This window comes from Phocoena phocoena, chromosome 1 (genome assembly GCF_963924675.1).
Source record: "Phocoena phocoena chromosome 1, mPhoPho1.1, whole genome shotgun sequence".
NCBI classification, from domain to species: domain Eukaryota; kingdom Metazoa; phylum Chordata; class Mammalia; order Artiodactyla; family Phocoenidae; genus Phocoena; species Phocoena phocoena.
Window position 1 is genome coordinate 186,554,753 of NC_089219.1, and position 24,383 is coordinate 186,579,135.

Here is a 24,383-nt window from a genome sequence, read left to right on the forward strand (position 1 = left end):
CCAGGAGCAAAGTCCCCTTTAACCTTATGTTCTCCGTGGAACTGGGAGAGTCAGCATCGTGCCCCAATGTCGGGGAGTCTAAGAATCGGGGTGCTTAAAAAGGCCAGAAACCAGCAGAGATTGGCACAACGTTGTGAATCAACTACACGTCAATGAAAAAACAAAGGCCAAAACCCCTGCCACTCCAGATCGGACTCTGGAGATTGCTCTTCTCCACTGGCCCCAGAAGCCCATCAGACAAGGAGAAATATGACAACTCTGGGAAAACTGCAGACGATTCAAAGTCATTCTTAAAGAGATTTAATTATCTGAATTGCATAAAAGGGGGCAGTACACATTTAAATCTCTGCTACATCACAAACTGCTGTTTTTGTTGTTTTATTAAAGACCCACTGTTTCTACCCATCTTCAGGTTTATGGCTATAGAATGGAGGGAAAACAGGTATTATTAGCAACAGGATAGCAAACAGCAAGCAAGAGTCTGTTCACCAGAATGTCTTCTCCACTGCAGAACAGAGTCCTTTAAAAAGAAAGGGCAGGGAAAGGCTGTGAGCCATCCATGACCAGTAACAACAGTGAGAGCGAGCGAGCGAGCGAGAGAGGTAGCAAGGAAAGTGAGAGGGCAGAGCCTGGGTGTTCAGAAGTGTTTCCTCGACCCACACCCTCCTAGCTCTCTGTGAGGGTGCACTCTCCTTACATCTCCCCTTCTGACATCTCAACCCTAAACTAAGTTTCCCTGTCAATTCAAATATAATAAAGACATCGTTCCCACAAGGAGGGCCGATCTGAGGATTGTAATGATTTGCCAACATTCTGAGAAAGCTTATTTAAAAATAGCATGGCTTTAAAGACAGGTTCTGTTCCTTGAAGACGGGAGGAAAGAGGGGTCTTTGTGAGTGGGGATTGGAGGCATATGGCCCACTGAACAGAGCAGGATACAAAAGAATCCCCTAATGTCTGCAGGCTACCAGCCACCGCTTCTGTAGCCTGGCTGGGCAGAGGCAAAAGCGAGCAACCCCTCCGCTTGTCAAAGCCCACAGGTGGAGGGACAGAAGCAGATGTAGGCTAATGGCTCTAAATAACCAGCATTTAGTGTTATATTAGGACCAAGGATTTATTCCACAATATAAACTGCAACATTTGATACAAGCTACCAAAAAAACAGGCGAGGAGGGAAGGAGCAAGGAGAAAGCCAAAATACAGCTGTGGCAGGTACTTACAGAGCAGCCTCTTTTCTATGTCACTAGGTCACCAGTGACACTAGAAACTAGACGTTTGTGTTCTGACATCAACCAGATGCTAAAGCACCAACACACTGTTTGGAAGTTTGTTTTGTTTTAATTCCAGCCACTGAAACCAACATGGAAGTTATTGCTTAGATAAATAAACCTAGTCTACCAGGAAAAAAGAAAAGTGGATAAAAGAAACAAACAAGACCCCCAAAAGTGAAAAACTTAAGCTCCCCAATATGGTAACAGAGTAAACAAGAGAGAAATCCCTCAAATGAGGATTTACTGGAATTTCTGGTGCTCTTCTGGGCACTGAAACTGAGTTGGACTCTTAAGCCGGTAAATCCCAGAAAGAGGTAAGATTTTAATGCTGTACATGAAAAGGTGCAAGCTCCAATCCTTCCACATTGGTGGGAACCCCTGCAAAAAACAGTCAGCATTTCAAACCTCAACAATCACAAACGGCTCTTAAGGAAAAAAATACAAAAAGTGTCAAAAAATTTTTTTAGTCGTTTTTTTCTTTTTTTCAAAGAGTTCTGGAAAAATGATCCCGTAAGGAATAGAAATAGCACCGTTCACAGGCTGGTTTGAGTGCCAGGCCTGCAGCTTTGCTGCGACCCTGGAGGAGTCCTCTGGCCGGGTCCTGAGTTACAGTCAGGGTCCGTTGCTCTAGCTCCGGCCTGGCGCGCCCGGCGCCGCACAGCACGCACACACGTAGTCCTCCTCCTCGGCCGTCTCGGGACAGACGCCAACACAGACCTGATGGAACCACCGATTGCAGCTGCCATCACACTGGACCCAGTCCACCTGGTTACAGAGAGCAGGGAGACGGGGTTTTCAGGGGGAGAACAGGCCCGACAAGACACCGGGCAGGCAACTGCCCCAGCACTGGGACCTCGGGCACAGCAGCCCAAGCGACCGAGTCAAAGCCAGTCTTCAAGTGGTGACTGCTCTGGGGCTAAGACAGCGCCGCCCTGTGACAAGGAAGCAAAGGGCGTGGCAGCAGCATCCCTCCCACCTTCTTAGCGCTGGGCGGTGAAAGCTGGAGGAGCAGGAAAAGGAAAAAGGGCAGAGGAAGAGTTTCTTCAAGAAAAGGGAGAAGACCCAGGAGCGATGTGAGAGCAGAGGTACCAGTGGGGGAGGGTGAGCAATCCACTCAGATGGGCTCAAGGCAGATAAGCAGGAGAGACCCGGCCAGGCGAGCTGCAGCTTACAGGGTTTCTGAGTTAAGGGAACGCACGTCCTCCGCGGCCCAAACCTCACTGACCTCGTCTCCCTCCGGCTGCAGGCAGCTCACGGCCGGGCAGACGGCGTCCTCGTCCCCAGAGTCCTCGTGCTCCGAGCAGGACGCGTCTGCGGGCAGGGACTGAGCGTCGGCAGAAGGGACCAGCTCATGGCCACGTGCCCGCTCTAACTTGAAACTGTTCGTGTCCTTGCGGTGGCTCAGTTTAATCCTCTTCTTTTTAGGGGTCCGCGTTTTGGCGACTCGATCCCACCGCTCACTGGAGAGACCTTCTCTTTCCAGGCGTCTCTTCAGTTTGCTCTCGAGGCCGCTGACTCCGTCTCGCTTCCCACGGCAGCCGTCACTCTGGGTGGAAGATGGCAAACTCCATTTAGCCCCTCGCCAAAACCAGCAATGCCAAGAACCAGATGCACAAGAAGTGGGCGCTCCCCATCGACACCGACACGTGCTGCACCGCCCCCCCTTCACATCCTACAGGACCACCTCACTTCACTGTTTAGTCTACCAAAGCAACACTGGAAAACAGAAATGTCACAGACACGATTCGTTTCAAATTAGCCAACCAGCTCCGGGAGAGGGGAGATGCCACATTCTTTTGGCCAAACCCACGAGGAAGTGCCTGACGTCCACAGAGTGTTTTCTATCTAGGTGTTAACCCACAGACAGCTAAGGAACCAAGGCAATACCTTGCTTCTTTATGCACATCTCCACCCCTTATAGGAGGAAGGTGCATTAACTGAACACAGCTGGTAACAGTGCTACACTATGTGGTGTCATAATGAAAAACAAATCCTAAATGCCAGCGTCTGCCCTCGTGCTGTTTTCAGTGAGATTCCTCCCTATCTGACTACATTCTCAGGGGCACTGAATGTCGCAGGTCAGCAAGTTCACTCACAGGAAGCAGCCGCAGCAGCATCTTACGCTGCTAAGAAACAGGACATTATTAGTTATCCCCTTCAAGTAAGTCAGCACTCAAAACGGGCACCCTTGGGACCTCCCTGGCGGTCCAGTGGTTAAGACTCCTTGCTTCCACTGCAGGGGGCATGGGTTCAATCCCTAGTCGGAGAACTAAAGATCCCGTATGCCGTGCGGTGTGGCCAAAAAATACCCAAAAAACAAACAAACAAAAAAAGGGTACCCTTGGTCTAGTCACCTGGTCCTCACACCAGCTGTTGGGTTTGGTTTAGAAGAGTTAAAGCATTTGTTACATGTTGACTCCAAGAATGAAGGCTTTATCCCAAAGGCCTTTCCAGCTATAATTACATTTTCATCTCTACAGTAATTCTCTTACTGAAGAAAAATAATCCTGCTTCTATCTATTATCACATGGAAATGATGAGAAGCACACCTTGCTAAAAATAAAAAACAATTTCACACTACAGTGGCTTAAAAACCAGCATCAAAATCCAGGTTGTGAGCCCAAAGTGCTCAGTGACAGCCGTTGGAGCAGGGCTGTGGGGCAGGTGGTCTGCATCCTTTCCTGGACCAAAGACAGCATCTCGTCCCCGAGCTATTGAAGGATGATGACACTCCGAAGCACGCTGCCGCCCAGACCCCGACGCCCACCTTCTCACTGCTGGGTCTCACTGGAGAGCTGCGGTCAGCTTGCTGCGCAGGGCTGGGCTTTGCGAGTAGCATCTGGTAGAGCTCCTGAATTTCAGGAAGGGACACCTGGAGCAGCTGGGCCTCCATCAACAGCTCACTCACTTCTGGGCTTAGACCTGTCGGAGACAAGACCAGATCACGGTGACACCCACCTGAGACATGAGTGGAGGAAGACCACCGCTCCCATTACCACCCTTTCCCTTCAAGTGAGGTTCACTCCACAGGCCCAGAGCCACAGCGTAGCAGGCCCAAACTGGACTGTGTAAGTCCATCAGTGACTAGGAGGACTCCCGCTGATGCAGGAGGGAGATACCTCTGCTTTCAAAGAATCACAGAAGAGCCAGGGCCTGGGCACTCTGAGTGGGCCCAAGGTTCCAGGCACAACTCATGGGGGAGAGTTGCCCTCAGGGAAGGACAGGAGGAAGGAGGCAGGGTCTCTAGAGCCCCCTCAAGTCTCCTAAGTAATGAAGCAACAAGGGAACCCATGGCTTAGCATCTGATGACCAAGATGCTTGGTGTTTAATTATCAGTTGGCATGGGACGTCCTTTCATCCCTAAAAGCAACGGATATAAAGACTTCCTTTCTGTTTCTTTTGCATTTATGAGCCTTTAACTACGATTCTTCTCCTACCTTGCAAATACATAATAATCCATATCCTACATATGAGGATAAAATCCTTTTTAATCGTTCCTAGTTTATCTGCAACAAAAACCTACTGCACCACCACTTTTTACTCTTCAGCCCTCAAAATCATAACAATAATAATGGTGATGATAATAATAAATACAGACCATGGAGGGGGACACAGCTCCGTCCAGCAGAGAAGGGAGAGTGTAAATGTGAGGTTCTGCCGTCCCAGGCACCGGGCAAGGAGAAGGACGTGGAGGCAGGAGGCTGAGACAGCTGGCGGAAGGAGAACATCGCACAGTGAGGCTTCCCCGGGGCTGAAGCCACTCCCACCGCCCCACGGGAAGCAGCTTGGGTGATGAGGCAGCAACCAGCAAAGAGAAGGGCTTGATTTTCCCAAACTGAAAGAAGTCTCCTGGCATCTCAGATTCGGCCAAACCAACTCATATCCACCAAGCCTTTGGTCTTCCTGGTTGTACCTGGACTGACTGCAGAGGTGAAGAGCACCACTGGGAAATAAGTCATTTTCTCTGCGTGGCAACAGATCACACAGCCTTTTAATCTCTAGGTAATCCTCCTTCTGAAGATTATAACCCGACTGACAGAGACGTGTACCCGCTCTGGGTAAACCAACTGAGGAACTGCCAGAAAGCATTCACACCCACGTCCCCACCTTCACCAGAGCTTATGAGAGGAGCTGGGAGAAACAGTCCTTTGACCACAAATTACTAAGTAAATAACAGCCGTGCCTTTCCCTTTTATTAACATAGGTGAACTCCTAGCACATTGTGTGTAAGGAGCACAAATGTCTCCAACGTAGGCTGCCCAAATACCCACAACTCAACTATGAGACAGAAATGTAACACATCATTTGCTAAGTGCCAGGCACTGTATTTCAGAAGCCTGGGGAGAACTTAAAAAGACAAGGAAACAAATACAACGGAGACCAATCTTCTGTCCTCATCCCTAATCGGTATGACCCTCAACTCCTACACTTCACACATCTCTGCTGGTGCAGCACAAGGGACGCGTAGTATCTGCAAGAGAACCTGCCAGACTTGGAAGTCACCAGGTTAACGTTATGAGAGGCCTGAGCACTGCCTGCCTGGCTGCACTCCTTGTCTCCCACGGAAGAAGACAGAAGCCCGGCCGTCCCAGTGACGGTCAGGGGAATCTGGCTTTGGCAGAAAGACCACAGATGGTATGAAACCCACTGCCTCTGCTCTGAAGCAACTTACTAACACTCAAGACACATCAAAAGCTCTTCTTCCTCAAAAGGCAACCAGAGACAGGAGGAGGCACTTTCCCTTTCTCCTCGGTGACTTACACGAGAGGAAGCAGGAAAAAAACAGCCAAGCAAAGAATTTTAAAACACACGTATATTAAAAATACATCTGGGGCTTCCCTGGTGGCGCAGTGGTTGAGAGTCCGCCTGCTGATGCAGGGGACGCGGGTTCGTGCCCCGGTCCGGGAAGATCCCACATGCCGCGGAGTGGCTGGGCCCGTGAGCCACGGCCGCTGAGCCTGCGCGTCCGGAGCCTGTGCTCCGCAACGGGAGAGACCACAACAGCGAGAGGCCCGTGTACCGCAAAAAAGACAAAAACAAAAAAACACATCTGGTTCACACACATCAATGGAAAAATCACATGCGCATCCGAAGAGGTGAAATCTGCTCCACAGGAAGCGTGCCCGGCTATCGGGAGCAGAGGGAACTGAGGCAACGCAGCAGGTGCGCGCAACCCTCGAAGGTAAAGCGGGCGCTGGTACCGGTGGCACCACCAGAGCTACCGGCTCTGGAAGAAGGCACAGAGCTGAGTCCGATAACCAGCGAAGGAGCGTTGCGGCTCACCTTGCTTGTCTCTGGCGCCTGTCCTGCTGCGGCCTGCCGTCTGCCACATAACAGTCCTGAGACCGCCCGCTCCTGCATGGGCTGGAGGTTACCTGACGAGAGCAGCTGTCGGGCTCTGTGCTGCCAGTTCACGGTTCTTTCAATCATATACCGCAGCGCATCTCCCTCGGGAAGGCGAACTCGGATACGCTGGAGGGAGGCCAGCAGGGGCAGAATTTTCTCTAATGGAGGTTTCTCTGACCTCCGACAATGTGGACACAGCCAGATCCGGGGGCCCTGCGCAATACTGGGTACTGCCACACAGCCGGTGTGGAAAGCATCCCTGCAGAGTTCACACTGGATCATGGGGGCAGCTGGGGCCTTCTGACACAGGCAGACCTTCATCTCCACATCCTGGACTGGCGACAGCAATTTCCCCTCATTGGCTTGTCTGAGAGACTGCAAGGCTTCCATTTCTCGTAAGCGGGCTTCCCCAAGCGTTGCCATCTAGAAAGGAGAAAACAATCAGGGACAATGTCACAGAGAACTCAGCCTTCTCCTAAAACTAGGGTCCTGGTGGCTAAGAACACTGGGCTCCAGAGTAGACTCTGCCTGCCTCACTAAGTCAGGTGGGCAACAACATCCCACTGTGGCTAAATTTCCACACATATAGAGTCGGTAACAGTGCCCACCTCACAGGGCCGCTCTGACTGGCACCCAGCAAACCCTCAGTGTGAGCAGCTACCTAACACACACCATTCTTCCAAGTCCAAATTCCTCACACATTTCTCTCTCAGAAAATGTACCTCTCTTGAAAGATACAGGCTTTTCACAGTCCGGGTGTACTAATTTCTGAGGTTTTCGATTTGTTTTCAGCTCCAGTAGCTTTTGAGTTCTTCCAGAAAGGCACTTTAGATGAGAAAGTCTGTTAAACGGCCGTAGTAACCTGTGTCTCTTACTGCCTTTAACATCACACCTTACATGTGTGCTGGACACCGGAACTGTGTGTAGTGAAGCTGGGTCCCTCATGAAAGAACCAAACAGAACCACTTCACCAGACTTCCCTTACACACATGCACACACACTCACTCACACGCTGTACGATCACTAGGGCAGAGATAAAAGCAAGCCGCTTTTCTGCAGAAAGTGGCAAGTATACTCATTATAAAGTCTTTTCTCTCTATTAAAACGAGAGCCATGTCTCAGCAAAGTTCTGAGTTCAGTTTATCTGTATAAGCGACTTGTAAACACAAACGTAATCAGCTTCACAACAATAAGCGGAAGCGACACTGCACATGTTTCTGACCAGTACGTGCAAGCTGTCCATACAAGGGGCTTCTTCTACGTGAACAGACCAGGCGCCCACTACATAAACCAGTCCAGGCACGACAGATTGATTCACCTCGCACCACGAAGTAAAAGCTGCCTAAGGGTGACCAATTCAAATCACTAGCTATGTCAGAGTTAGTCACTACCCCCTCGAACTTAACACATCCATCTTCCACAGCGGAAGGCTGGACCACCAAAATCCTAATACTTCACTGAGGGAGAAATACAGAGCAACAGGAGGTAAACATAGGCCTTTAAAACTGAGCCTTCCCCTTTAGAAATAAAAACTACAGGCTGCAGGAACCATTCCCTTCCCAAGTCTATTCCTATAAGCAAGTCCTTAAAACGTTAATTTGTCATAGTTAAACCATTCTCGATGATCAGATCCAGCCACCACCAGATCCATCCCGATTCACCAGAAGAGGAAGCTGAGTCCTAAGGCCAGATCGACTCTTCTGGATGAGAGAAGAAAATGTATGAATGATGGATTAGGGGAAAAACAGATCTAGAAGTAAACCACCTAACAAACCTTTGGTATATTTAAGAAACCTACTTATTTTTCTAGCTAAAAACAATGTACAGGCGGCATATACGGGTTATGTGATCACAAAGTGATCAACAGGTAATGTACAGAGGTTCACAGACTAGATCAGCAAGACCAGACAAGCAAAGATCAAGACAGACAGTGTCTTTACAAAAACGAACCACGTAACAGTGGAAAGTAGCACCTTGAAAACACCAGAATTATGCTCAGGCAGCCGCATCTGATTAGAGCCTGAAGTAAGGGACAAACATGCCAAAGAGAGTCTGTGTCAAAATACACAAACACATCAGGGCAATCCCATGTCAATCACAAGAGAGGTCAGGCAGCTACGAAGGACCAGACCATAAAGAAGGTGCCTGGACCAAGGACGAGCCCAGGCCCAGTAGCAGCTATGTTCCTGCTCTGGGATGGACAATGCTTCGTGCCTTCAAAACCATCCTGAAAGTCTGACTTCATCAAACCAAAAAGCTTCTGCACAGGGAAGGAAATCATCAGCAAAATGAAAAGACAACTTACAGAATGGCAGAAAATATTGGCAAATTATAATTTGATAGGGGTCAATACCCCACATCAATGAAGAACTCATACATCTCAATAGCACAAACAAAACACCAGTACCACTACCAAAAACAAAAATCCAATTAAAATGGGCAGAGGATCCAGCAGACATTTTTCCAAAGCAGATATACAGATGGACAACAGGTATGTGATAAGATGCTCAACATCACTAATCATCAGGGACATGCAAATCAAAACTGCACTGAGATTATCATCTCACACCTGTTAAAATGACTGTCATCAACAAGACAAGAAATAACAAGTGTTGGTCGGGATGTGGAAACAAGGGAACCCTCGTGCACCATTGGTGGGAATGTAAACTGGCGCAGCCACTGTGGAAAACAGTATGGAGGGTCCTTAAAAACTAAAAACAGAACTACCATATGACCCAGCAATTCCACTTCTGGGTATACATCTAAAGGCAACGAAAACACTAACTTGAAAATATTATCTGTACCCCCATGTCCAGTGCAGCATTATTCACAATAGCCAAGATATGGAAACAACCTACATGTCCACTGATGGATGAATGGATAAAGAAAATGTGGTATGTATATACAATGGAATATTATCAGCCACAGAAAAGAAGAAAATCCTGCCACTTGCAAGAACATGAACTCTGAGACCATCATGCTAAGTGAAATAAGTCAGAGAAAGACAAGTACTGCATGATCTCGCTTATATGTGGAATCTACAAAAACAAAACAAAACAAAACAAAAACAACCCCACAGATACAGAGAACAGACTGGCAGTTGCCAAAGGCAACTGGTGGGGGAGATGGGTGAAGAGGATCAAAAGGTCAAAATAAGTCCTGAGGATGTGATGTACAGCATGGTATGACTATAGTCATTAATACTATGTTATATATTTGAAAGTTGCCAAGAGAGTAGATCTTAAAAGTTCTCAACACAAGAAAAAAAAACTGTAACCATGTGTAGTGATGGATATTAACTAGATTTGCAGTGCTCATTCTGCAATATATACATATACTGAAGCATTGTACTATACACCTGAAACTAATATTACAGGTCAACTACAGCTCAATTAAAGCATCCAGATCACATAGCTATCTTCTTCTGTTCTGATACTCTGCTCACTAAACATTAGCTAGATACTGCTTCACCTTCCTGAAGATGATACAATCTTTGAATCAACAGGGCTTATGCTAAAGGCAGGTCAGACTCAAAAGTATCCAGTACCCTTTTAGATGTATTTCTTGTTGTAAACTAGTAAGTTGGCATTGCAGTTCACATGTCTGTTAGCCTGGGTGTCCTGAGTCTGCATCCCTGGACCAAGCCTTGGGCACTGGAAAGACTATTTCTGAATCTGGGAGGCCTTCCCTGAATCCTCTGCACCTCCATGCACCTTCCATTCAAAACTTTTACAAATGACAATTCTCCCAAAGTCGTTTTGGTAAAACAGAGTACTTTTAAAGTTATTCTTCTACTTGCCTTCCCAATATGACCAGTAAGTAAGAGAAGAGTTACAAATTATCCTCCCCCATGGAGAAAAGAGGAGGAAAAACCCCAGTACGTACAGCTGAAGCAGTCTCTCTGCTTTCAGTCAGAGCTCTCTCCAGGTCACTCAGACTCTCTACTCTGGGGCTTCTCTTCTTGCCACTTGGCAAGGGCTCCTTTAACTTTCTCTGCTTCCTCTTCAATCCCAAAAGGCCAATATCACATCGAGGACACAGCACCTAATGTGGATAAAGCACCACCGCTGGTAAAATGGATTTCAGATGAAGCATTAGGAAGTCCCCAAATAAAAGCCTAAGGAGTGGGAAGGATGTGAGCTTCTTAGTATTTTCTGTGTAACATGCCTCCTTGAAGCCAGAAACTCTCTTCTACAAAGGAAGGAAGAAAGGAAGAGAGGGAGGGAGGAAAGAAAGAAGGAAATCTCACAAAAAGACAGACTTTGATTCCAGATTCAATCAAACAGTAAGTAAAAAAATGTGATAATGATTCCAGTCATAACGTGTGACCAGCATCAGCTTACAAAAAAACACAAGAAGTGCAACTAGAGTACTTCGAAAGGTGGATGAGATCTTTTATTGAGCTTGTTAAAAGCAAGTGGTGAAGCATGGCCAAAGTTAAACATCCAATTTCAACAAACTGAGGAACTTCAAGGAGGAAAATTTCTTCCTTAGACAGTGAATGCTATCCCTAAACATATGCAGAAAACATTTTAAGATTCTTCTAAGTTTCAATTGAAAGTTTCAGTAGAAACTTAGAAGAATCTCCCTGGCTCCACTGAGAAAAGTAACTCCTAGAGCATAGATCAGTCAGTGATGCCACCTCTGTGTGTGAGGGACTACATGTTTTGCCAGGCTAGGAGACCCAAGGTCTTGTAGGTGGGCTAACTGCAAACTTACCTCCAAGAGAGAATAGGACGAATTCTCAGTCAGGAATGTATTAGCAGCACATTCTTTCCAAACGTGAACCTCAGCTACTAGTGACTCCAGTCTCGGTAAAGAATTCAGATGCACCGGGATAGATCGTCCTCGTGTAACAAGTTCTATCAGTGTGTCTAACACTGGCACACGTCCTCCAGCCTAATAAATCAAGGGGAAAAAAATTACTTCTATGTAAGTGGGAAAAGTACCATTCGGACCGGGCCTACCCCATGATTTCAACATATTAAATTCACAGACGGGTGCTGACGAAACCTGCCAGCTGGCCGATGGTGGTGGAGGTGGAGCAGTGTGGGTTCTTCCACTCGACAAGTAAGAACCTACTTTGTGCTGGGCCCATGGATACAACTTTGGACCTGGCATATACTGTGCTCCCTTTGTTCAGACTGTTTATGCCCTTGTCAAGTCACTTGTCATTTTGGTCCCTATGGATGGTGTGAAAAAAATTCAACAGAAATGTAAATTTGTAATAACTCAAAGGATTTCCATACTGACTTAGAGAAAGAAAAGCAACAAAACAAATATTTTACTCCAATTCACTCACCAATGATGAATTATAGTAACTCAGTATAGATTATTGAGGAAACAAAAAATGAGTTGTGAAAGCCCACTGGCTCTCCAACTTTATTATTCATTAAGAATCACCTGGGGGCCTTCTATTTATTCTCACAGGATTGAAACTGTAAGGGCAGGTATTCTGCTGGATGCGTAAAAAAGGTGACTCATAAATTATATGCTATGCCTATGGTACTCCATTTAGAAACATATGGAGTACTCCCTAAGTGAACAGCAGAATAGTGGATGACCTTTTAAAATAAATAATCCACTAAACACGAAGAGGTTCCTTGTTGTTGGTCACACCTCTCTACTAGTCCTTAAATATATGACGCAAGGAAAGACCAGGCTATTATTTCAGGAATGGAGCAAAACTTGCTTTTTGTCCTTATGCACATTGTTGCAAACACCGTACTAAGTAGTACATACATTACAGCACGTGAAGGGAGCAAACCCACCCAGACATGTGTCCTTGCTTCTGATTTCATATGCTCACCTCTCCTCGTCGTCATGACCTCACCTTCTGGCTGCCAGCAACCATGAGTGGAAGGGGGGACCGTGACTGTACCCACTACAGTTCCAACAACTACAGACAAGAGCCTGCATCAAAAACCTCACTGGGCAAGTTTACGTACACAGCAAACACTTTCCTTGGTTTTTTCTTTGGCGGGCTGGGGTCACCCCTTAATTATGTAATATTTATCAAACAATGTATCTTCTCTTCCCTATTAACAAGAATAGATGTCCAGATGTTTTGTTGAAAACACGTGGCTAAAACTGTCCTGTTTGGCATTTCTCATTAGCAATTGGCTAATTAGCACCACTTAAAATTACATAGATATTCAGAAGACCAGATGGTATTTTATTCCTAGAATCTGATGGCTTCAACAAAACAGAATTTGAGCCTCAAGAACAATATAAATTAAAATTTTAAAAACCTATCCCATTAAATAATTCAAAGATCTTTTTTCTCAATAGGCCCGTTAAGACCCACTGGTTTATGATCATTAGAAAAAGGAAGACACTCCCACCAACCACTTTTCAAATGAAGTTATCCAGCTGAAAATTGGGAAAAACATAGAATATATTCTGTCTATACCTTAATAATGTTACAAGTGAATTTAATTTTCTATTTTAACTTATAAGTAAGTCTTAGCAAGTACAACATCTAGCACAGGGGCACAGATACTCAGTGCTGATTACTTTGGACAGTTACTTTAGAACGTGCTCATCTCACTGCTTTTGTAGGTATGGAGCACATTTAAGTCATTACTTGGTGAAAGTCCTGGGCCTGAGGGCCTAGTTTGGCCATGTAATCATGTATCAAGACTCACTGAATCTGCTACTCTTCATTATGTAAACTCCAAGTAGTTGGCAAGCCAGCAAGAGATAGCTGTACTTGTCAGACGTTAGAAACTGTGTTTCTCCCACAACTTCATTTTTAGCTCTTTTTCTTCAACCCCAACCAAGTAATTAAGTCTGTTATGGGAGGGTCCCAAGCTCCCAGAAAAGGTTGGTTAAATTACCTAAGCTTTAAATACTGAGTCAACTAGTCAGGACAGTAGATGGGGTGGGTTAAGTGCATCTACACAAGGTTGAAGAGAATCAGTAATCTGGCCAACCCAAACACTGAACCTGTGTAGTGACATCCAACATATTCCCCTTTGCAAGTGTTCACATTACTGCTCTTTACAGACGCACTTACACACACGGGACATTTTGTAAACCTACCTGCAGGGCCTCTACGTCCTGAAGCCAGTCTCTGGCTCTCTGCACAGAGTCTTTCAGAGCCGCACCATTGGGCAGGTACGCGGGGATCTCCTCGATCTCCTTAACCACCGTAGCAAGGCTGTTCAATGAATGCCGAGGCCTACAAAAGCAAAATGACACTACTCAGCTTTTACACTGTGGCTCACTTTTCTTGTGGTTTACTTACCAGAGAAAATAGGGAAATCACTTCAGGGACTTCCCTGGTGGCACAGTGGTTAAGAATCCACCTGCCAATGCAGGGGACATGGGTTCGAGCCCTGGTCTGGGAAGATCCCACATGCTGTGGAGCAACAAAGCTCCTGTGCCACAACTACTGAGCCTGTGCTCTAGAGCCCGCGAGCCACAACTACTGAGCCCGCATGCCACAGCTACGGAAGCTCGTGCGCCTAGAGCCCATGCTTTGCAACAAGAGAAGCCACTGCAATGAGAAGCCCACGCACCGCAACGAAGAATAGCCCCCGCTTGCCACAAAAAAGAAAAATCACTTCAAAGGAAATTTAGAATAGCAAATAACTCAGTGAAGCATTTAAGTTCTACTTATTTCTGACTTGACATTGGAATAACCATAAACTTCCACTTGCAAAAGATAACTTAGGGATAACTTACGTTATGTTAAACTAGATACGCTATCAAGACTCATACAGCTTCACTAAGAAAATTAAAAATCTCCAGGATATCAACATACCAAAAGCACAGAACCCAAAACTTCTGTACTCTGCTCAATGACCACTATTTTAGGATTACAAAATAATGTCTGGAACCTAGGTATTTCTTGTACTTTATCTTGTCAGTTGGAATAGTAAAGATCTGTCAGACAAAAAGCAAGAATAGGGAGGGAATCATCTTCTCCCCTCGGATGGTTAGCTTGAATCCAACCCATCTCTCGCGTATAGATAAGGTCACAAAGCAACAGCACTAATGTGAAGAATTACGGCACCATTTTCATCTTAAAGACAGTGCACACTGACTCTCAGATGTTTCTCTTTAAGACTCCTTGGGATCTTTTTCATTAACCGTGGGTTTAAACAGTTCCACTTATTTGTAAATGTTTTCTTCTCTCAAAGATGTTACCCTCGAGGTCCACGGAAATTTCATTAAACCAACTCTAGAAAAGGTATTTCCATTCGAACCACTCATTTCACAATCGGTTACGCAAGGAAAGAAATTAATATTCTTTTGCCCAAGCTCCGAAGCAGCTCCGAACAGCTCAGCTATTTCTGCACACACAGCTCAGCTACTGTGCCCACGTGCCGCCCTACTCCCCATGCTCCGTGCTCCCGGACGGACGAAGTGCCAGCCTTCCCCGGGCAGAGGCATGGGCGTGCTTGTTTACCTGGCCTTGAGGAGACTCCTGGCTTTGTCATCCCAGTGCTCTGATACCGTGAGCAGTTCTTGAAGCCGTGCCATAGCCTTCTCCACAGCTGAATATGGGGCCAGACCCACCCCCAGGTCTATGAGACGTCTCATATCATCTAAGGTGAGGGAGCTGGGGTCTAAGCAAGCCTGCTGCACCTCCTCCAGCCAATGGGCCTGCTCCAGCCGGACACGCATCTCAGCAAGCTGGGGAAGCTCGACATCAAATTCAAAGCTGACGTCTAGCAAGTCTTGCAGCTCAGCGGCACTGGGCATCTCTTCAGAGAGCAATTTCTGGCTATGCTGTTGGAAATCTTCTACACGATTCAAGAGATCCTTAAAAAACACAGATTGTTGCATCAAAACAATATTTTCAGTAACTGGCTTCTTGAAAACTCAGAATCTTCAGTCCATGTTCAACATGACCCTCTGCCATTTCACTTGATTCTAGCAACAATACAGGTAAACAAGGTAATAAATACATAAGCCAACTGACAGTTACACAAGTGACTCTAAGAGAGACTTGTACCAACTATAGTAGCTGGTGGTCACTGTGAAAGGTAAAAATTTCCAACCTTCTCTCTCCTCTGCAGGCCTGTTACAATCTCTTTATATACACGTACCACTCAACGGGTTACTAAAAGCATTTGCAAATAAATGTACAAATTAACCACAGGGGAAGACAACTTGATCATGTGACCTGGGCTTGTGTACAAAACACAGGAAGGCGGGCACCCCCACCTCCCCATCCAGGTACCTTCAGCAGTGGCGTCTGACTGAGGACACAGGGCAGGGCGTGCAGCTGGCTCACGAACTGTCGGAGCTCATTCACTGTCAACTGATTGTGGGATTTCCCTCCACCAGATCGATACCTAGACAGACAAAGGCCCAAGGAGACTGCATGAGAGCAGGTACCCCACCAGCCCCAGACTCCAACGTCATGGGTAAAACCAGCCACAACAGGCTGCCGAAGAGCCCAAGCCAGGGGGTGCACAGTGCCCACCTCGTCTGCCTCTTGCCGTTAAGCAGCTGCTGGGCGACAGAGGCACATTTCTCCGCGTCCTGTGTCACTAAGCGGAGGTGACGTAAAAGATCGTTGTCCGGGAATTTCTTCATCTCAGATTCCTCAATCAAAGCCTTAAAGCTGACGAGGCCTAGGAATAAAGAAAAGATCACCTTTTCTGTGATCATTATGTATGAAATACTGGTATGAAATACAGAGGGGGAGGTTCGATTTGATCAGTTCTTACCTATGGATATTTGCAATGTTTTACCGCTAATAAATTTGTTCTTTTTTCTTTGGCTGAGAGTGGAATACTTTAAAAAGTGCCTAGAGCTGCCCTTCAATGTGGAAATGTTTAAGAAACAAAGAACCCCTGCCTTGTCAAAACAGAGCAAATGCAGTTCTTCTTGTGGCTGGAAACACCTTTTCCTCCTGCATTTTACTCTGCACCTGGCAGGGAACTGGTGGGCTCAGAGACAGTGACCTGCACCTGGCAGGGAACTGGTGGGCTCAGAGACAGTGACCTGCACCCACCCCTAAACAGGAGAGGGAAGAGTCACCTGCTGAGCGACAGAAAGGAAAGCAAATGAAAACGCTTTGAAGGGAAGCAGTAACTTTCAAATGTAATAACAAGAGCCAGAGACTTTGACTAGAACTAAGAAGTAATAAACCAGCATTTCACAGACTCTTAATTTAATGATATGCTGTCTTTGTCCTGAGATCTAGTTCAAAAACAAGCAAAACAAACAAAAACCTTTTCTAAAGGTCCATATAAAATGTGAAATACTTTTATTTCTGAGACAAAGAGGTGTAAAGGTTATTTGGTAACAATACGATATTTGTTAAATACACGATCCTACAAAACTCATATATCAAGACTTCACTTTGATGTAAGGACATATGCCTCATTCACTCTTGGCTTTAAAACCTCTGCTAAATCTCCAAACCTGGCTGGACAGATGGGCTAAGTCAGGCTGCTTCAAGTAATCCGTTTGCTGATAACTTTAAGTTGGCTATGTTACAATCAGTCCCAAGTTGCCAATCACTAAGTCACACTTTCTATGTACCACATACTTTTCTTCTTATTAATCTTCGCCTCCAAAGCGTCGTTCACATTCAAGGCCCATTCGTTGTAAGATTCTGCTCGAAGCTTCAGTGCATTCATCATGGGGTAGAGATCATCCAGAGTGTATCTATACCTGGAAACAGAATAGCAGGCTTAGCTCTGAGATATGGAGGCGTGGAGGAAATCAGATGTTTTATACTAAGGATTTAGTGTTTTCCATAGAAAAAAAATCATTCTTCCTACTCACCGCAGTTTATATTTATAAGAAGGACAGGAACATAATTCCTTTACATGATGCAGGCAAACAAGCAGGCCAGGTTTACAAGAACAGGAGATGGCAGACATGAAGCATGTGGTTTTGCATTTTACACACTGACGCTCATCATCTGGCAACAGCTCAAAATCCATTCTTTCTGAATCAATTACTCCCTAGAATAAAGTGTGTACTTTAGAGATCTCCAAAGGATAATACAATCCATCAGCCCCCAAGACAAACATGTAATAGTTGAGCTTAAATTTAAAAAAAAAGAGCCTTACCAAAGTAGAGAGTAGAGAGTGCGTGATTAAAAACGTGTGGGGGAATTCCCTGGTGGCGCAGTGGTTAAGAATCCGCCTGCCAATGCAGGGGACACGGGTTCGTCCCTCGCCCGGGAAGATCCCACATGCCGCGGAGCAACTAAGTCCGGGAGCCACAACGACTGAGCCTGCGAGCGACAACTACTGAAGCCTGTGCGCCTAGAGCCCGTGCTCCACAACAAGAGAAGCCACCGCAATGAGAAGTACATGCACCACAATGAAGAGTAGCCCTCACTCGCCGCAACTAGAGAAGAGCCCGCGCACAGCAACAAAGACTCAACACAGCCAAAAATAAATAAATAAATTTTAAAAAATGTGTGTGGACCTAGCAAATGTGGGCAAGTTAATCTATTTCACCCATCTAGGGAGAACCCCTTCTGGACACGGTAGGTCCTTATGTTTGGCCATTTTGATCTGAGTATGAGAACAGTTATTAACAGGTCCATAAAACTACAGAGATTAGCTGTTTATTCTACTCCAAATTGGCCTTGTCCATATTTTGGGTCTAGATAAGAGCAAAAGAAATGCATATACTTTCTACTACAGCGAACATGCTATACAGGGCTTCAGAGTAATGTTGCTGGAGAATCCACAAAAAGAACAAATATAAATGAAAGGAAAGAAGATGGGGCAGGTAAAAAAGACTACCGTGCAGGAGCTGTCAATGTGAAGACACTGAGTGGTCTATTAGCCTCTTATATGGAAAGTTCTTGGAAAAGGTTCGACAATCTGTGCAACAGAGACTGTAATCGTAACAAGGAATTTCCCAATTGATACTGTCAAGATAAATGAGGTCTTGAACCAGGAAGTTTCTTTTTTTTTTTTTTTTTTTTTTTGCGATACGCGGGCCTCTGACTGTTGTGGCCTCTCCCGTTGCGGAGCACAGGCTCTGGACGCGTAGGCTCAGCGGCCATGGCTCACGGGCCCAGCCGCTCCATGGCGTGTGGGATCCTCCCGGACCGGGGCACGAACCCGCGTCCCCTGCATCGGCAGGCGGACTCTCAACCACTGCGCCACCGGGGAAGCCCTCAATTGTATTTTTAAATACTAGCAATAAACAATTGGAAATCAAAAAAAATTTTTAAAGTACTATTCATAATAGTACCAAAAAATAAGAAATACCTAATTACAAATCCAAGAAAATCTGTGTAAAATCTGTGTGCTGCAGTCTACAAAATACTGAAAGAAATCAAGAACACCTAAATAAATGAGGGGATAGACTATGTCCATGGATTGGAAGACTCAGTATTGTTAAGATGTCAATTCTCCCCCAAACTATCCATAGGTTTAATGCAGTTCCAATCAAAATGCCAACAGGCTTTTTGATAGAAATCAGTAAGCTGATTCTAAACTTCATATGGAAAAGCAAAGGAACTAAAATAGGCAAAACAATTTTTGAAAGGAACAAAGTTGGAGGACTCACACTACCTCATTTCAAAACTTATTAGAAAGTTACAGTAATCAAGACCATATGGTATTAGCAATAGGACAAATGCACAGACTAGAACAGAGTCCAGAAGTAGCTCCACACATGTGTGAATTAATTTTCAACAAAGGTGCCAGGGCAATTCAATGGAAAAAGGAGTCTTTTCAAGAAATGTTGCTGGAACAGTTAGACAGTCATATGCAAAAACAATGATCTCAACCCACACCTTGCCATAAACAAAAATTACTTAAGAGGATTAAACACTTAAATGTAAAATCTAAACCTAGAAAATCTAGATGACTACACATGAGAAAACCTTTGTGACTCTGGTTAGGCAAAGATTTCTTAAGAAGGACACACCAAGAAAAATCCATAAAAGAAAACACTGATAAACTGAACTTCATCAAAATGAAAAACTTCTGCTCTTTGAAAGACACTGCTAAGAGAATGAAAAGACAAGCCACTAGCTGGAAGAAAATACTTGCAGAACACTTATCTGATAAAGGACTGGTGTCTAGAATAAAGAGAAGTCTCCCAACAATCCAATGAAAAAGGGGTAGAGCAAGACATGTGAGCAGACACTTCACCAAAGAGACACATATGCAGGTAGTAAATAAATACATGATAAGATGTTCAATATATCATTAGCCATTAGAAAAATGAAAAGTAAAAGCACAATGAGACGTCAATATACATCTATTAGAATGGTCTTAAAGGAAATTAAGGAGAAGTTTCCTTAAAATGGTATCAAAGTGCATAAGAACTTTACTAAGTAACACCCAAAGACATGCAGTTGGGGTTCCAGAAACCTTACCAATTTACGAGCAGTTTCCCTTAGAGCCTTCTCGTCCTCAATCATAATGGCCATGTCTTTCTGAACAGTTGATGCCACTACAACGTCTAGCACGTCCGCCTTGGAGGCCATCTTGCAAATCATCTCGTCGTGGGAAAATACACAGTAGCGGTGCAGCAGGCGGTAATGCTCTACGCACTGTCGGCCTAAGGGCAGCTGCGCCAAAGGACAGGGAGGACACGTGACATTCATCTCTCTCCTTCCTGTTTCCAAAGACTCCTGACCTTTATTATCAATTACCAAATATCACATCTTGGGTCATATATTGATATCATATATCAATCCTAAAACTAGACTCTAACAAGCCTTGGACCTTTTAAAATCTTTGCATCTCAAGGATCTGGCAAATTAGGTACATTGATTAAAATCTGGTTTAAAAACCCAATGTATTAATGCAGTAATGTCTACAACAATGTAGAATCTAATTGGAAATATGAATTTACACATTTCCTGAAACAACTGTGTGGAACTGGTGTGGTTAATCTACTTCAGGGAACAACAATGCTCTAAAAACTATAGAACAGAAAATAATTATAGATGTAGGTATTACTACTGGGTACTATTTTATTGGGCCAACTATTTTGGGTTGGCCAAAAAGTTCATTTGGGTTTTTCCCTGACATGTTACGGAAAAACGTGAAGGAACTTTTTGGCCAACCCGGTATTATTAAAAAAAAAAAAAAAAAAAGGCACTGAAGGTCATAATTTATTAGATTTAACACCACACCCACTTAAACTAGGTAGTTCTTCTTAGGCAAATGAAAAGTATTAATACTAATATAAAAACTCCACTTTACAACTACCTGAAATCAAATGTCATTAAAAATTACTGTGTTTGGATAATTTAAGCCAGTGCTGCATAAAGTACAGTCTTAAGACTGGAACTGCTTGTTATCAGTTTGCAGTGAGATACTAAGCTTCAGCCGAAACGTCACTCAGCAGACTCTTCACCAGGTCTTGGCTGACACTGCAGGGCCAGGGCCTCTCCTGCTGGGAAGGTACACAGCTGGCTGACCTGCCATTTCAGCAGCAACTGGTTTAAGCAACTAGACACATGACAGCTTCTAAGCATTCTATACCATTTCTGCAGGAAAAACGGTAAATGTGAAAAGGCTTGCTAGGTCATAATTACACACCCAATCGACAGTGCAGAAGTTAACGGCCTCAGCGAAATTAAAACCTTGATTGAAACCGCTGTGGTAGGCTCTTGGAAATGTGATCACAAACTCCCCAGCACACTGATTAGTTCGGTAAACCTAAGGAGACAGAAATTGGAGATTTTCAGTGACATCCTCACGAAAGACAATCTAGACATAGACTATCAGATGATTCTCCAGAAAGGGTAGGGAAAAAAGTATGGCTGAATATTACCTAAAGATATTCATTTCTGCCACAAGATGGAGTAGTTCCCCAGACTGCCAGGTTGATAAGTATCTCAAGAGAAAACAGCTTACACCACAAAAATCTGGCTACATCCAGGATCAGGACACATCTTTCCAAATATTATCATACTGAAATAGGATCTCCTACCACCAATTGAAGAAATTCCGCTCTATTTCAAGGATCTCATTCCACACAGAGATCTTCTTGATTTGGGCCTCAAACTTACCTCCCACCAGCAATTCCCCTTTTCCCTCTACCCGAAAAACACTTATATTGCTCTAGGCACAAAATCCTCAGACTGAACGAACTACTACATAATAGTAATAATATTAGATGTCTTTTCAATACATATCTCTCCACCAGCGGTTCTCCAAAATGTAGTTCCCAGACCAAAAGCAGCAACAACAACTGGGAACTTGTTGGAAATGCCAATTCTCAAGCAGCACCCAGGCCACAAGGCCGTGCAACTCGGGCTGAGGCCCCGCCCTGTGCTGGAACACGCCCTTCCGGGCTCTGACAGGCCAAGTCTGCAGTGGGCAACAGCGGCAGGAGCACAGCCCTCCACCGGGAGGGCCTCCTCCTCAACTCTCTGCCACACGCACTCCCCTTCAGAGCCCACGCCTCGGTTCAAACGCCATTAGGAGCCCTTTCCAGCCCTTTCAGAGTTAATGGCTCAGCCCCCGAGTCAACACCACTGTCAAACCACACCACTCTTCCGTGATCTGTGTAAACGCTGTCTTTCCCTTACACTGTGAGTTCCCGAATGCACGAGTTCATTCACCTACCTCTCTAGGTCCAGAGTCTAGCCCCACATGGTTTGCTCAACTATTAAAGAACAGGGCGAGAGGTCTCTTCTAAAGCCAGCGACTCATAACAGATCAGAAAGACCCATCAACGTGGGGCGGGGGTGGGGGTGGGTCAAGATGGAAAATGCCAACAACGAGGAGATGGTGGTATTTTGATGACTATTGGTCCTTATTTTCTAAGCTTTGGCCCATGAATATTTTATGATCCCTCAAAGAAAATTCCTTCCCATCTGCCCTCATTTACTGGCCTGTGAACCCAAAAGCATAAAATGAAGGTCACAAGATCAAGAATTCCTCTTAACATTGTAAATGTATCATTTACATTTGGTTGAGCTAACTAAGATGGATTCTTCAACTTCATACATCTCAATCTGGCCTCCCAAAATGCCTTGAGTTTCCTCCGAAAGGAAGCCACTAAGCAAAAATAACTGTCACTTCGTAGAAAAACCTCATAGGAAAAAGCACCAATAGCATCTTTCAGTCTAGAGTGGGAACCCTGAAATCCAAGCTCAAGACACTGAAATAAATTTTCTCTTAAGCTTAATTAGGGGCAGCAGGGAGAACGTAAGATCCACCAAGCATGCCACCATGTAAATTCAATGAGTTATTTTCTAAAGCAGGGATGGAGTATGAAGGATTCTGACAGAGTTTAGATCTACTTATATCAATAACAGAACCTAGCCATTTTCAGAGTAAACTAATTTATACTAACAACACTTATTTTTTACGGTTTTTGTTTTGCTGTGTTGAAGGACTGAAGTTATAAACAAAAGTTATATTTTAGAAAGCAGGAATGGTGATGGTGTACAACCTGTGAATGTACTCTGGACTGAACACCAGAAAGGAAAGGAAGAGACAGCCTCACAGCTACTATTGCAAAGTCAGGCTGCTCAGCAACCTAGTCATCAGCTGCAACAAATCAGCTTTCTATGGTGTCTGAGGATCCACTCCCACTGGCTTAATGCAATATTGTACTAAATGACACCAAACAGCTGTTTCTGCACAGCCAAATCAGCTTCATAAAAACGTGAGCAACGGGGAAAAAGAGAAGTGGGGAGTTAAGCCTGGGTGGCAGGAGGATTGACCCAAAACATACAGGCACTTCGTGAGTCATCAGGGTATTGGGGTTCATGATGGTGACGAGCTGGTGGAGGAGGTCAGGCTGGGAGATGAAGAGCTCCGGGGCCAGCCTTTTCATCACGGTCTCCAGCTGCTCAGCAGCGTACCCTGGGACTCCATACCAGGTCTTTGGCTCACCCCTAAAATAGATTGTAGAAGCAGATCAATCTCAAAATTTACATGAAATTTCAGTAGCTTCTTCAACTCATACACAAAATCAGCCAGCAAACACCAATGCAAACAAGATGGTTAACCAGTTCCTATTTTTTAGATCCTGCTTTGTAAGGCAATGTTCAAACTGAAGAAGTATCACCAGAAATATGATCTGAACATATGTAATGCATTTTCCCTCTTCAAGGATAAAGTTTAAACATGAGACTTCCCATCTGAGGTCCCTCTTTTCCCTCCCATTTTACCTGACCCTTGACCCTTCAGAAAATGTAGATATCTAGCATTTCTAAGAATATAAGGTATTATGTTAGCTACAGGGTATGTGGTCACCACAATTTCCTACGGCAACTAGCAAGGGATGGCAACTCTCCGCCCTGACAGCGAGTTAAACCAAACTCTAAGTAAGGCGATTAGCATTTCTAAAGAGCTCCTCTTCAAAGCACATTTAACTGTCAACCAATTAATCTGTAACATCCCTGTGAGGTATGGTAAACATCATTTCACAGCTGGGAGCAATTGCCTGGGGAAGCAGGACTGACTCTCTGCACGTAAAAGGCCAGCTCCCTCTTTCTTGTGGTACATCCTCAAATTCCCTGTGTGGGAATTTAAGTGAGTTTCAGATCTTCAAATATTTTTGTACTCAGAAAGCAAGGGAAATGGAGGGGAGGGAAACAGATGTGAAATAGAAGTTTAGAAAGCCCAAATATCCGCCCCAGCCCACCACACACACACACAGGCACGCGCGGATGGGGCGCACTCTACCTACGGTGCACAGTGATGCTAGAACTCAGCAGGCCGTCAGGAGCGGTCAGTCCCGAGGTCCTGGAGGACCCACACGCCCCATGCCCCACTCCTCACCCAAAGGGCTATCTGGGCCGCCGGGCCCACAGAACGGGAAGGGGTTTCCACAGTAAAAGCAACTCGGTGC

At 45.1% G+C, this 24,383-nt stretch overlaps 1 protein-coding gene across 2 annotated transcripts in view; it reads right to left on the bottom strand.

Annotated features, from left to right (window-relative positions):
- Positions 1-284: 284 nt before the first annotated feature.
- The window catches only part of KDM5B (lysine demethylase 5B), a 76,122-nt gene continuing 52,023 nt past the window's right edge, over positions 285-24,383 (bottom strand). For both annotated transcript variants that reach the window (XM_065877589.1, XM_065877579.1), the window contains exons 12-27: positions 23,262-23,424; positions 21,113-21,232; positions 19,939-20,133; positions 17,370-17,551; positions 17,131-17,255; positions 16,057-16,207; positions 15,811-15,925; positions 15,034-15,389; positions 13,662-13,800; positions 11,337-11,516; positions 10,503-10,661; positions 6,555-7,040; positions 4,870-4,981; positions 4,039-4,193; positions 2,497-2,817; positions 285-2,036 (exon numbers count right to left, since the gene is read on the bottom strand). In XM_065877589.1, coding sequence (XP_065733661.1) covers positions 1,899-2,036; positions 2,497-2,817; positions 4,039-4,193; positions 4,870-4,981; positions 6,555-7,040; positions 10,503-10,661; positions 11,337-11,516; positions 13,662-13,800; positions 15,034-15,389; positions 15,811-15,925; positions 16,057-16,207; positions 17,131-17,255; positions 17,370-17,551; positions 19,939-20,133; positions 21,113-21,232; positions 23,262-23,424 — 3,097 coding nt within the window. In that variant the 3' untranslated portion in view covers positions 285-1,898. The remainder of the gene's footprint in view (positions 2,037-2,496; positions 2,818-4,038; positions 4,194-4,869; positions 4,982-6,554; positions 7,041-10,502; positions 10,662-11,336; positions 11,517-13,661; positions 13,801-15,033; positions 15,390-15,810; positions 15,926-16,056; positions 16,208-17,130; positions 17,256-17,369; positions 17,552-19,938; positions 20,134-21,112; positions 21,233-23,261; positions 23,425-24,383) is intronic.